Genomic DNA, 13,777 nt, shown 5'->3' with positions numbered 1-13,777 from the left:
ATCTCATTGCTTATCCATTCCAAAGGCAATAGTTTCCATCTATTAATGCCAAATTCCCAGTCCATCCCACTCCACCCCTCCCCCTTGGCAACCACACAGACTGTTTCTTTTTTAAAATTTAAATTAAAAAAATTTTTTTTTGCTTTTTAGGGCCACACCCACAGCATATGGAGGTTCCTAGGCTAGGGGTTGAATCGGAGTTGTAGCTGCTGGCCTATGCCAGAGCCACAGCAACACAGCATCTGAGCCATGTCTTTGACCTACACCACAGCTCACGGAAACGTTGGATCCTTAACCCACTGATCGAGGCCAGGAATCGAACCTGCGTCCTCATGGACACTGGTCAGATTTGTTAACCGCTGATTCATGAAGGGAACTCCCAGACTATTTTGAAAGTGGTTGCCCCATCTTACATCCCCTCCAGTAGTATATGAGTGTTCCAATTTCTTTATGTCATTGTCGATTCAATTATTGTCAATTACTATCTGTTTTTTAAAAACTTATATACATTCTAATGAGTGAGAAGTGGTATCTCCTTGTAGACTTTTTTTTTTTTTTTTTTTGGTCTTTTGTCTTTTTGTTGTTGTTATTGTTGCTATTTCTTGGGCCGCTCCCGCGGCATATGGAGGTTCCCAGGCTAGGGGTTGAATAGGAGCTGTAGCCACTGGCCTACACCAGAGCCACAGCAACGCGGGATCCGAGCCGCATCTGCAACCTACACCACAGCTCACGGCAACGCCGGATCGTTAACCCACTGAGCAAGGGCAGGGACCGAACCCGCAACCTCATGGTTCCTAGTCGGATTCGTTAACCACTGCGCCACGACGGGAACTCCAGATTTTTTTTTTTCAGCTGCATCTGCAACATGCCAAAGTTCCCAGGCCAGGGATTGGACCTATGCCATGGCAGTGACCCGAGCCACAGCAGTGATAATGCCCGATCCTTAATCCACTGAGCCACCAGGGAACGCCTTGTGTTTTTTGGTTTTGTTTTGTTTTTTGCTTTTTTATTTTTAGGGCCACACCCATGGCATATGGAGGTCCCCAGGCTAGGGGTCAAATCGGAGCTACAGCTGCCAGCCTACGCCACAGCCACAGCAACAGCAACGCAGGATCCAAGCCACATCTGTGACCTATAACACAGCAATGCCAAATCCTTAATCCACTGAGCAAGGCCAGGGATCAAACCTGTAACCTGGTGGTTACTAGCCTGATTCATTTCTGCTGTGCCACAATAGGAACTACTCTTTTTTTGTTTTTTGTCTTTTGTCTTTTTAGAGCTACACCCGTGGCATATGAAGTTTCCCAGGCTAGGGGTCGAATTGGAGCTGTAGCTGCTGGCCTACACCACAGCCACAGTAACACCAGATCCAAGCCATGTCTGTGACCTACACCACAGCTCACGGCAATGCCGGATCCTTAACCCACTGAGTGAGGACAGGGATGGAACCTGCATTCTCATGGACACTAGTCGGGTTCGTTAACCACTGAGCCATGATGGGAACTTCCTTCTTGTGGTTTTGATTGCATTTCCCCATGGCTAATGATACTGAGCATTTTTTCGTTATGTTTATTGGCCATTTATGTATCTTCTTTGGAGACCTGTCTAGATCTTTTGCCCATTTTTCAGCTGGGTTGTCTTTTTTTTATTAATTTTTTTTCCTTTTCAGCTGTCCCTGTGGCATATGGAAGTTCCTGGACCAGTGACTGAATCCAAGCCAGAGCTGTGACCTACAGCTGCAGCAACACCAGGTCCATAACTCACTGTGCTAGGCCAGGGATCAAACCCGCATCTCCACAGAGACCAGCTGGATCAGTAACCCACTCTGCCACAGTGGGAACTCCCTGGGTCATCTTCTATTTTGGGGTCTTAAGAATTCTTTTTTAAATTCCAGGATACAAGTTTCTTATCAGATACATGATTTGCAAAATTTTTTCCCATTCTGTGGGTTGTCTGTTCGCTTTTTTTGACATTATCCTTTGAAGCACAAGATTATTTAATTTTGAAGATGTCTAGTCTTTTTGTTTGTGGCTTCTGATTTTGGTTCTAAGGTATGTTACTAATTGGAAATAGCAAGTTGTGCAGAATTGTTTATATAATAGTAAATGATCTGTGAAAATGGACAATGGATGGAGAGAAGAATATTGATTTGTGTTTGCTGAAAATGCTTAGAGTAACTGGTAGGGTTTATAAGAAACTGGTAATTGTAGTTATCTGTTGTGTGGGAAACTGCAGGGTTGGGAGTCAAAGGTGGGGAGTAAATTTCACTATATACCTTTTTTGTTTTGTTTTGTTTTCAGGGTGGCACCGGCAGCACATGGAGGTTCCCAGGCTAAGGGTCTAATCGGAGCTGTAGCCACCAGCCTATGCCACAGCCACAGCAACGCGGGATCCGAGCTGTGTCTGCAACCTACACCACAGCTCACAGCAACGTTGGATCCGTAACCCACTGAGCGAGGCCAGGGATCGAACCCACATCCTCATGGATGCTCAGATTCGTTTCCACTGTGCCACAACAGGAAATCCCCTATATCCCTTTCTATTTGTTTCACTTTTGAATAAAATGAAATATTTATTTTGCGAAACAATAGATTAAAAAACAACATGTGAGAATAAACCTAGGATGCTGCTTACACTCAGACTGAGTAAAACAGTAGCTAACCATGGCATCAAAAAAGGCAAGAAAGAAAATCATGGACTTGGAGAAGAGACTTGTGGCTGCCTGATGGGAGGGGGAGGGAGTGGGAGGGATCGGGAGCTTGGGCTTATCAGACACAACTTAGAATAGATTTACAAGGAGATCCTGCTGAATAGCATTGAGAACTTTGTCTAGATACTCATGTTGCAACAGAAGAAAGGGTGGGGGAAAAATGTAATTGTAATGTATACATGTAAGGATAACCTGACCCCCTTGCTGTACAGTGGGAAAATTTAAAAAATTATTAAAAAAAGGCAAGAAAAATTTATTTTGAAAAGACAGTATGTACATATGGTAGAAAAAAATTCAAATGCAGTGAATAATGAATCTTCTTCTTATTCCTGGCTCTGAGTCCTTCAGATATCATCACTCTTACCAGTTTCTTGTGTAGCCTACCAGAAATATTCTGTGTGTGTGTGTTTGTACACCCCTCTCTTATCTTTTTTTAACAAATAGAAATAAACACTGTTCTGATGGACCTAGAGATTAACATACTAAGTGAAGTCAGACAGAGAAAGACAAATACATGATATCACATATATGAAATCTAAAAAGATTTAAAATGAATCTATATACTAAACAGAAACAGACTCAAACATAGAAAACAAACTTATGGTTACCAAAGTGGGTAACGGGGGTGGGAGGGGGGAGATAAATGAGGAGTTTGGGATTAACATGTACACTATATTATATATTAAATAGGTAAACAATGGGAGTTCCTGCTGTGGCACAGTGGGTGATCTGGCTTTTCTCCCTGGAGAAGCTGGTTTGATTCTCAGCCTGGAACAGGGGGTTAAGCATCCAGGATTGCTGCAGCTGTGGCACAGGTTGCAGCTCTGGCTCTGATTTGATCCCTGGCCTGGGAACTTTGCTATGCTACGGGTGTAGCAATAAGAGGAAAAAAAAAAGGTAAACAATAAGGACCTACTGTATAGCACAGGGAACTATACTCAATATCTTATAGGGAACTATACTCAGTATCTTTGGTGTACACTTGAAACTAACACAACATTGTAAATTAACTAGGGGTTCTTACTGTGGCTCAGCGGGTTAAGAACCTGACTGGTATCCCTGAGGATGTGGGCTCGGTCCCTGGCCTTGCTCAGTGGCTTAAGAATCAGACGTTGCTGCAAGCTGCAGTATAGGTCGCAGATGTGACTTGGATCTGGTGACAGCTATAGCTCTGGTTCAGTCACTGGCCTGGGAACGTCCATATGCTGCAGGAGCGGCCCTAAAAACAAAACAAAAAAATAAACTATACTTCAATTTAAAAATTTTTAAAAACCATTGTTCTACACCATGCATGTCACTCAACAGTAGATTTTGGAGGTGGTTCTACAGTAGTGTAGAATCTACATCAATACTTAGAGGACTACTTAGTTTGTAAAATAGGCTGTATAATTTTAATATACATGTCATTTAATTTGTCTCTTGGTAATGAATTTTAAGGTTGTTTCTATACTGTTGATACCACAGTGTTGCAATGAATATCCTTGTATGCATATATCTTTGCATTTTTGTGCAGTGTTTATGTGATTAATAAGTATTGTGATAGTATATACATTAGATAAATCCCTGATGTGGAATTGCTGGGTTAAAGGATGTGTGCTCTTAACATTTTCATGTATGTACTAACAGAGCTCTAGAATCAACTTATCAAAAATATTCTTTTGGGCTTGTGATCAGAAGTACAGTGAAAATATTAATTCAGTTAAGGAGAATTGAAATCTTTACAGCATTTTTTTCTGTGCAGACATGTGACTTGTCTCTTCAGTTACTCCAGGCTTATGTAATTCTCTAAAAATACATAATTTTTTCATTTTTTTGTTTTTGTTTGTTTTTGTTTTTTTTGCTTTCTTTTTTGGCCACCCCATGGCATATGGAGTTCCCAGGCCTACCTACACTGCAGCTGTGGCAACGCTGGATCCCTAACCCACTGTGAATTGAACTTGTGTCCCATTGCTTCAGAGACACTGCTGATCCTGTTTCACCACAATGGGAACTCCCATACATATTTTTTTTAAGATTAATACAAGAGGAATTCCCGTTGTGGATCAGCGGTAACAAACCTATCTAGTATCTACAAGGATGCGGGATCGATCCCTGGCCTCACTCAGTGGGTTAAGGATCTGGCATTGCTGTGGCTGTGGTGTATGTAGGCCAGCAGCTGCAGCTCTGATTCAACCCCTAGCCTGGAAACTTCCATATGCCTCGGGTGTGGCCCTAAAAAGCAAAAAATAAAAAGGACCATACAAGATATTATAAAGTTTTTATTGCTATTATGAGTGGGACCATTTTTTTATAGCCATACTTGCAGCATATTGAAGTTCTTGGGCTGGGTATCGAATCGGATTTGCATCTGCAGCCTATGCCATAGCCATAGCAATAATGGATACAAGCTGCATCTGTGAGCTATACCACAGCTGCAGCAACATGGATCCTTAACCCACTGAACAAGGCCGGGGATGGAACCCACATCCTCATGGAGACAGTGTCGGGTCCTTGACACACTGATCCACGAGGGGAACTTGAATGGGAACTTTTTCATGATATTTTCTAACTAGTTATGGTCAATTTTGTATCCAGGTACCTATTCGTTTATTAGTTTTCCAGTTGATTCTGTTGCATTTTCCCCCCTTTTTTGGCTGCCCCGAGACATATAGAGTTCCTGGGCCAGGGATCAAATGCAAGCCAGAGTTGCTACCTATGCCACATCTTTGGCAATGCCAGATCCTTAACACCCTCTGCTGGGGTGGGGTTCGAACCTGCATCCCTGCCACTGCAGAAACATGTTCATCCTCTTGCACCACAGCTGGATCTCCAATTCTCTGGCATTTTATTGGTAGCTAGCTATATGATCCCCATATAAAAACAATTTTGTCTCTCTCCTTACAATATCTTTTTTCTTATTACATTGGATAAGAAAATGTTCCACTGTAGGAGTGATAGTGAGTATCTTGTGATGTTCCTAATTTTAATGGGACAGTGCTATTGAAACTGCTGAGTTTTAGCCAGGGAAACAAGAACTCTTATGCTTTGTTAGTTTGAGTGTAAATTAGTACAGCCTTTTTTAAAAAATGATTGCTTAAATGATTTTCTTTCTTTTTTTTTAAACTGTATCGTTGATTTTCAATATTGTGCCAATTTTGCCCTACATTAAAGTGACCCAGTCATACATATATATACATTCTTTTTTTTCATATTATCTTCTGTCATGGTCTATCCCGAGAGATTGAGTATAATTCCCTGTGCTATAGAGTAGGATCTCATCTCTTACCCATTCTGAATGTAATAGTTTGCATCTATTAACCCCAAACTCCCAGTCCATCCCACCTCTTCCCTCATCCCCTTGGCAACCACAAGTCTATTCTCTATGTCTGTGAGTCTGTTTCTGTTTTGTAGATAGGTTCATTTGCACCATATTTTGTTTATTTCTTTTCTTTTTAGAGCTGCACTTACGGCATATGGAAGTTCCCAGGCTAGGGGTCAAATCGGAGCTATAGCTACTGGCCTACGCCACAGTCACAGCAATTTGGGATCCAAGCCACGTCTGCGACCTACACCACATCACCAGATCCTTAACCCACTGAGCGAGGCCAGAGATCAAACCTGTGCCCTCATGGATACTAGTCAGATTCATTTCCACTGAGCCATAACAGGAACTCCCATTTGTGCCATATTTTAGATTCCACAGATAAGTGACATCATGTGGTATTTGTCTTTTTCTGATTTACTTCACTTCATATGAGAATCTCTAGTTCCATCCTTGTTGCTGCAAATGGCATTCCATTTTTATGGCTGAGTAGTATTCCATTTTTTAACAACAGTTTAGTGGTACATATTTTAGGGGCTGTGAAATCATACAGGCCCTTCAATTCATCAGTTCCACTAAATAGCAAAAAAAAAAAGTATGCAAAGATATAACTTTCAGAATATTCACGAAGGGACTTTTTAAAGTAGTGAAAGGTTAAAAATAACTTATATTTCCAGTAGCAAGGAGTTGGATAAATAAACTATGTTACAGTTATTTAATGAAATACCATATAACCAATAAAAGTGAGATAATTCCATTTAATATAGTGGAGAGATAGTCATGATGGATTATTAAGTGAAGAAACTGTTGTAAAGCATTATGCATATATATATAAAGTGTGAATGTCACTCTAAGAAACTAGTTTAAGTATGCATAGTTGGAAAGATATATCCTGAGAAGTAAGCAGTTTTGTTAGAAGTTTTGTTCTCATTTTTACTTGGAATAAGGGGAAAAGTAATGTGCTTTGAAAAAATTTGGTAGAATAGTTTAATTCAGTAATATATATTAATTACCAATTGTGCTTAAATCATACAGAAAAACATGACTGAAATCCCTAGGTCCATTCATCATTGAACCCCTTCTCTGTGTCACACCCTGGGAACATAAGAGATTTGAAAAATAAGCAGTTTTTGCCTCATTTCTGCCCTCAAAAGATTCTACCCCAATGAGGAAGATGGTTAAAAACAACCCAGGTGGTTTCATTAAATATGATAAATGCATGCTATAGAGAGAAACACAGGGGGCTGTGGGAACACAAAGGAAGGGCTTAAATTTTAAGGAATTGTGTTCCCATAGGTTCTCCTTGGTTTATGGAACTGATATCATGATCTGTTTCTACAGGCTGTGCTGTCCTTCAAACTCTGCTAAGAAGCTCCTTGGGGAGCCTTTTGTCCTGAGACAAGCCGTACCCGTGGATCTGTTCCCCCACACCCCTCACTGTGAGCTAGTGCTCCTCTTCACTCGATAAGAAGTCTCCTACAAGCCTGCACGATCTTTGTTAAGGCTGAAGTATCAGTACCTTCCAGGTTTGGCATATTGCTGCATCTCAGACCCTGAGACCATTACTGGGGAAACCAATCTTTGGATCCTGAGCAGGAAGAGTATAGTTAAGCCTCCTGTCTGAGGCAGATTTATAACCTTAGTTGTCAGGTTTGCTGGCTCTCATGCCTGTTTGCCTGGTTATGATTGCGCCTTAGCCCTGGATCTAGACTGTTCCTTCCTCTTTTTTTTTTTTTTGTCTTTTTGCTATTTCTTGGGCCACTCCCGCGACATATGGAGGTTCCCAGGCTAGGGGTCGAATCGGAGCTGTAGCCAGCAGCCTACGCCAGAGCCACAGCAACGCGGGATCCGAGCTGTGTCTGCAACCTACACCACAGCTCACAGCAACGCCGGATCATTAACCCACTGAGCAAGGGCAGGGACCGAACCTGCAACCTCATGGTTCCTAGTCGGATTCGTTAACCACTGCGCCATGACGGGAACTTCTGTTCCTTCCTCTTGCAGTCAACTTGCCATGGCTCCTAGTTTATGGTCTAGTGTCCTCAGTCTGGCTCTGCCAGTGGTGAGGTGACAAGTGAGCTTTTCTCTGCAGTTGGTCATAATTTCACATTGACTCAGGTCTCTGTATTTGCCCAGAGATTTTACTAAATATGTTCTACATTCATGAAGTAGCCAAGGATTAGAGCTAGAAACAAGTCTAGCTCTTTTAAAAAGCACAGTGAGCTATGGAGTGATTGCATGATCTCAGTAACCAATTCCTTTGGGTTTTCTAGGCTTTGAGGCTTCTAGAACAACCTATAAAATGTGGTTACTCCTACTCCCAGCACCAGTTAGCTCTCTCACCTGTGGAAGGAGAAGTGGTGTAGTAGAGAGACCCTATGGGAAGGGAGAGCTTCAAAGATGAGATCGAATACCTATATTTGTGCTATGTAGTATGAAGGCAGAAAGCTCCAGAATCCCCTAATGATCCAGTATAATAAACTGGATATTGAAACTGACCTTCTCTAGTCATGATTTCTTCAACCCTAGAGTTGTTTTTGGATACTTGCCCAATTATTTAGATTATGTTTTGAATCTTAACAGCCTAAGGATGTGTAACTTAGCAAGCATTGCCTGATTTACAAAATGATGCCAGGTCAACTAGTATTTTTAATTCTTCCCAATTCTGAATACCTCTAGAGAAACCTCTTTCTCAGAAAAATATGGCTTTTAAAACAACTAAATAAATACCCATTTTTAAGAAATACTAGAAGGAAGTCATCTTTAAAAAGTGTTGATTAATGGTAGATAAGTTTTATTTTTATTTTTTGTCTTTCACTTTATGTAAATAATATTTTTATAACTTAAACATTTTAATGTAAAGCATAAATGTAAAGCGACTTTTATTTTCTCTCCTCCTTTGTTCCCTATATCTGTAAATGACAGTGCCACCTATAAGTTACCTAAGCTGGAAGCCAGAGTTATCTTTCTCATTCTTTTTTAATCTTTTTTTTTTTTGCCTGTGGCATATGGAAGTTCTGGGGTTTGGGATTGAACCTGAACCCACACTGCTGCAGTGACAATGCTGGATCCTTAACCCGCTGTGCCACAAGAAAACTCCATCTTTCTCCTTCTCACATCCAACTGCCTACAAGGTAGATCCCATCTGGATATCTTCTCAGTACTCTGAACTCAACATATCTGATGCTTCACATCTTTCCCCCAAACCTGTTCTTGCCCCAGCATTTCCAGTCTTAATGAGTATACCAATCTGTTCACTCACTCAAACCAGAAGCCTGGGAATTATATCTGAGTCTTTCTTCTCCTGCAACCCCTGCCCATATGCTGTGGATCACCAAGTCTCCATCCCTGCAGGTTACCATCATCTCTCACTGAATTTATTACCAAAAGGACCATCTTCCCAACTGATGCTGCTATACTCACTCTTGCCTCCATCCATTCCACTGTCTACAGTCAGAGTGAGTTTTCTAAAATGCCACTTTCATAGTATTTCTCCAGTACTTGAAAATCTGTCTGCCATTGGCTTCTTATGGCTTTAAAAATAAAGTCCCATACTCTTCATGTAGTCTCAAAGCCCCTTCATAATCTGAGTAGCCTCGTTTTTCTATGCACATTGAGTTCTTTTCCCTGAAAAAGACAAGTTTCTTCCATTCTGATCCTTTCCATGTTCTGCTTCCTCAGCTTGGGATGTGCTTTTTTTCTTCTGGCTAACTCATCTGTCTTGAACTATTCCCTAAGGAATAGCTAATGAATAAATATAGGGTTAGCTGTAGATAATAAGCTTCTGATAATTCTCTTAGTATCATATAAGTAAGATGATTTTAAAGTTATGCTTTCATCATTTTAATAATGAAAACCTTTAAACATACAAGAAAGTTGAAAGAATGATACAGTGAACACCAGTATATCCATCCATGTCCATGATTCAACAAATGTGAACATTTTGTCATATTTGCTTTATCTGTGTGTGTATCTTTTCTTTGATAAATCATTTGAAAGTAAGTTGTAAACACCATGACATTTCACCTTTAAATACCTCAGCATAGATGTTCTAAGTATAGGGCATTTTTCTACTTAACCATAATACCATAAACCTAGCTAAAAAATTTTTTTTACCATTACCTTGCTGATTTTTTTTTCCAAGCCTGCAACATAGGGAATTCCCAAACTAAGGGTTCAATTGGAGCTGCAGCTGCTGGCCTGTACCACAGCCACAGCAACACCAGATCTGAGCCATGTCTGCAACCTACACCACAGCTCACAACAATGCTGGATCCTTAACCCACCTGAGCAAGGCCAGGGATTAAACCCATATCTTCATGGATACTAGTCAGGTTCATTACCACTAAGCAACAGCAGGAACTCCTAGTACATCACTCATCTTTTCTAACATGAGATATTATCCAGTCCAGTTCTTCCTAAGGTATGGTTTTTGGACTGCTTGATGGTTCATAGGGAGATAAGGAGCTTGCACTAGAGAGTATGTTAGGGCGCCACATCCTTCATTGGGAGAATTTTGTTACCAAAAATGTGTCAGCCAGATTAAATAGTGTGCTTAGTGACATAGTTCATTTACATCTGTGGGCTGGCTGAGTAGCACTGTTCCATTTTCAGATTTCCCCATTCAGTCCTTGAATGTCTTTTATGGACAGTTCACATGTTGCATTTGAGTGTGGCTTTTCTTTAGGCTCTTTTAATCTAGAATAGTCTCCCTACTTTTGTGAATGGCACTGACTTTTAGAGACCAGGTCTGCTCCCCTTATGAATCTGTCCTAGTTTTCCTGGGACTCTCCAGGTTTGACACTGATCCTGCATCCTGGACCGCCCTCATTCCTGGGCAAACCAGCTTGGTTTGTTTCCTTATGATAGGGTTTAGCTTCCTCTTCCAGCTCCTGAATTTCCTATAAACCAGAGGCTGTTGGATCTAGAGGCTTGATTAGGCTCAGTATTGATAAGAATTCTTCATAAATAATGCTGTGTACTTTATGTAGAATTCCATAAAGAGGCACATAATGTCACTTGTCTACTCTTAGTAAAGGTGATGGTTAAGGTGGTGGCCCTCAAAACTCTCCAAGTAATTTTCTAATTAGCAAGAAATCTGGGGTGTTACCTTGGTACCATGTGACTGTCCTGTTCCATAGTAATCTCTCATCTAAAACCCAGAACAGTGGGTTAAGAATCTGGCATTGCTGCAGCTTCGGCATAGGTCACAAATGAGGCTGGGATCCGATCCCTGGCCCGGGAACTCCATACCCCGTAGGGGTGCCAAAAAGAAAAAAAATCAGCATCCATCAATTACTGTTTCCTGACTCAGTAATTTATTTATCCTTTTTGTTGTTGTTGTTGTTTTCTTTTTAGGGCTGTACCTGTGGCATATGGAAGCTCCAAGGCTAGGGGTCGAATCAGAGCTGCAGCTGCCGGCCTACTCCACAATCACAGCAACATAGGATCTGAGCCTCATTTATGACCTACACCACAGCTCTTAATCTACTGAGCGAGGCCAGGGATTGAACCCATGTCCTCATGGATATTAGGTTCATTACCGCTGGGCCACGACAGGAACTCCTGTTTTTCTAATGTTATTGTATTTTATTTATTTTTGTTTTTCTAATTTTGAAAATGTATTTCTTGACTTCATGATTTAATTGAGGGTTGCAGAATGGTGATTTCCGAATTCTGTCATCCAAACTGCATTTCTTAGCCAACATTCTTCTGTAAAGATGAGCTTTTTCTCATCTGTAGGATATGAACCAAAAAGGCCGGGTAGGATTTCTAGCCTGCATGAGGACGCAGGTTCGATCCCTGGCCTCGCTCAGTGGGTTAAGGATCCGGTGTTGCCATTAGCTGCGGTGTAGGTCGCAGACGTGGAACTGCTCCCAAGAGGTAAGCACCAGAGGCGGCCAGAACGTATGCAATTTTGTTGAGGGGTGGACACACGGCCAAGCACACATTTTTATAGAAGGTTGCTGCTAGTCACAAGGAACAGGCATCTTGGCTAATGGTTTTAATACTTTTCTAAGTATGAGGAGATGTGAGATTCTGGGTTCATAAAAATGTTTCCTAAAAATATCTAACGATCTGTGGGCCTATTCTGCCTGTTTTCCCAGAGAAGAGTGCCTCATCCCTGATCTTTACCTTGAATTCCTTTTAGGGTGTACGGTAGGTAGAACTGGGTGGTGGGCAACATTCTTTGTTTTACAGTTACAACATTTGAATCACCTGGTGACCTTTTAAAATTAATTAATTTCTTTAGGGCCGTAGCCGCTGCATATGGAAGTGCCCAGGCCAGAGGTTGAAGTTCCCCAGGCCAGGGGCTACCTGCCTATGCCAGAGCCACAGCAACACCAGATCCAAGCTTCATCTGTGACCTACACTGCAGCTTTTTAAATTTTTAAATTTTTTAATTTTTTTTAATTACTCAAATGAATTTATCACATCTGTAGTTGTATAATGATCATAACAATCTGATTTCACAGGATTTCCATCCCACAGCCCAAGCACATCCCCCCACCCCCCAAACTGTCTCCTCTGGACACCATAAGTTTTACACTGCAGCTTTGTGGCAACACCGGATCCTTAACCCCCTGTGCGAGGCCAAGGATCAAACCCGCATCCTCATGGATACTATTCTGGTCCTTAACTCACTGAGCCACAACAGGAACTCCCACCTGGTGACCTTTTAAAACAGATTCCTGGACATTCCCATTGTGGCTCAGTGAGTTACGAACCTGACTAGTATCCCATGTTTGATCCCTGGCCTCCCTCAGTGGCTTAAGGACCCCGTGTTGCTGTGAGCTGTGGTGTAGGTTGCAGACACGGCTCAGATCCAGCGTTGCCATGATTGTGGTGTAGGCCGGCAGCTGCAACTCCGATTCCAGCCCTAGCTTGGGAACTTCCATATGCCACAGGAGTGGCCTTCAAAAGCAAAAATAAATAAATAAATAAACTAGAGATTCCTGGGTGTCATCCCCTCAGAGACTGATTTAATTTGCTTTCAGTGTAGCCCTAGCATCATTATTTTAAAAGGTCCCTAGGAGTTCCCATCGTGGAACAACGGAAATGAATCTGACTAGGAACCATGAGGTTGCAGGTTTGATACCTGGCCTTGCTCAATGGGTTAAGGATCTGGCGTTGCTGTGGGCTGTGGTGTAGGTCGCAGATGCAGCTTGGATCCCCCGTTGCTGTGGCTCTGGCATAGGCTGGTGGCTACAGCTCCGATTAGACCCCTAGCCTGGGAACCTCCATATGCCACGGGAGCGGCCCTAGAAAAGGCAAAAAAAAAAAAAAAAAAAAAAAAAGACAAAAACAGAAATAAAAAATTAAAAAAAATAAATAAAAGGTCTCCAGATGACTCTTTGTAGGTAAGGATGAGAATCATGGTCTAGGGATTTTGTTCTTCCATGCCCAATGTTTGGCTCAATGAATAAACATGCACATCAAGTTGCAGATAAAAACTAACTAGTTGGGTACTATGTTGGCCAAATAGCTTGCCTTTCTGCTTCCTCCTTGTTTATGCCCATGAAGAGTCTCTGAGCACTGGTTTGCAGTACTTTTCATCCTTTAATGCACTTTACCATTCTTTCTGCAGTTATTTTGGTGGGTGTAGTGGAAAGTGGGGCTTAGATAACATCAGTTACAGTAATACTTGACAAGTCTGAAAATAGACCCTCATACATGGCAAGAGAAAAGTGAGCTTATTTTAATATTAAAGTAAGACAGTTGTTCTAAAGGTTTGTCTTCAGCCTGGTTTCCTACCAGTCTTCTAA

At 41.5% G+C, this 13,777-nt stretch overlaps 1 protein-coding gene across 3 annotated transcripts in view; it reads left to right on the top strand.

Annotated features, from left to right (window-relative positions):
- TRMT2B (tRNA methyltransferase 2 homolog B) overlaps positions 1-13,777 on the top strand; it is a 103,204-nt gene that overhangs the window by 34,226 nt on the left and 55,201 nt on the right. For 2 of the 3 annotated variants that reach the window (XM_021079606.1, XM_021079605.1), the window contains one exon: positions 7,353-7,537. In XM_021079606.1, the coding sequence (XP_020935265.1) occupies positions 7,353-7,479 (127 nt within the window). In that variant the 3' untranslated portion in view covers positions 7,480-7,537. Of the gene's footprint in view, positions 1-1,669; positions 1,731-7,352; positions 7,538-13,777 lie in introns of those variants that run through there. The other variant, XM_021079607.1, reaches the window with a different exon arrangement.

Source organism: Sus scrofa, chromosome X, assembly GCF_000003025.6.
Source record: "Sus scrofa isolate TJ Tabasco breed Duroc chromosome X, Sscrofa11.1, whole genome shotgun sequence".
Lineage (NCBI taxonomy): Eukaryota > Metazoa > Chordata > Mammalia > Artiodactyla > Suidae > Sus > Sus scrofa.
Note: the sequence above shows the minus strand (reverse complement) of the source record. Positions and strands in the feature narration are given on the sequence as shown.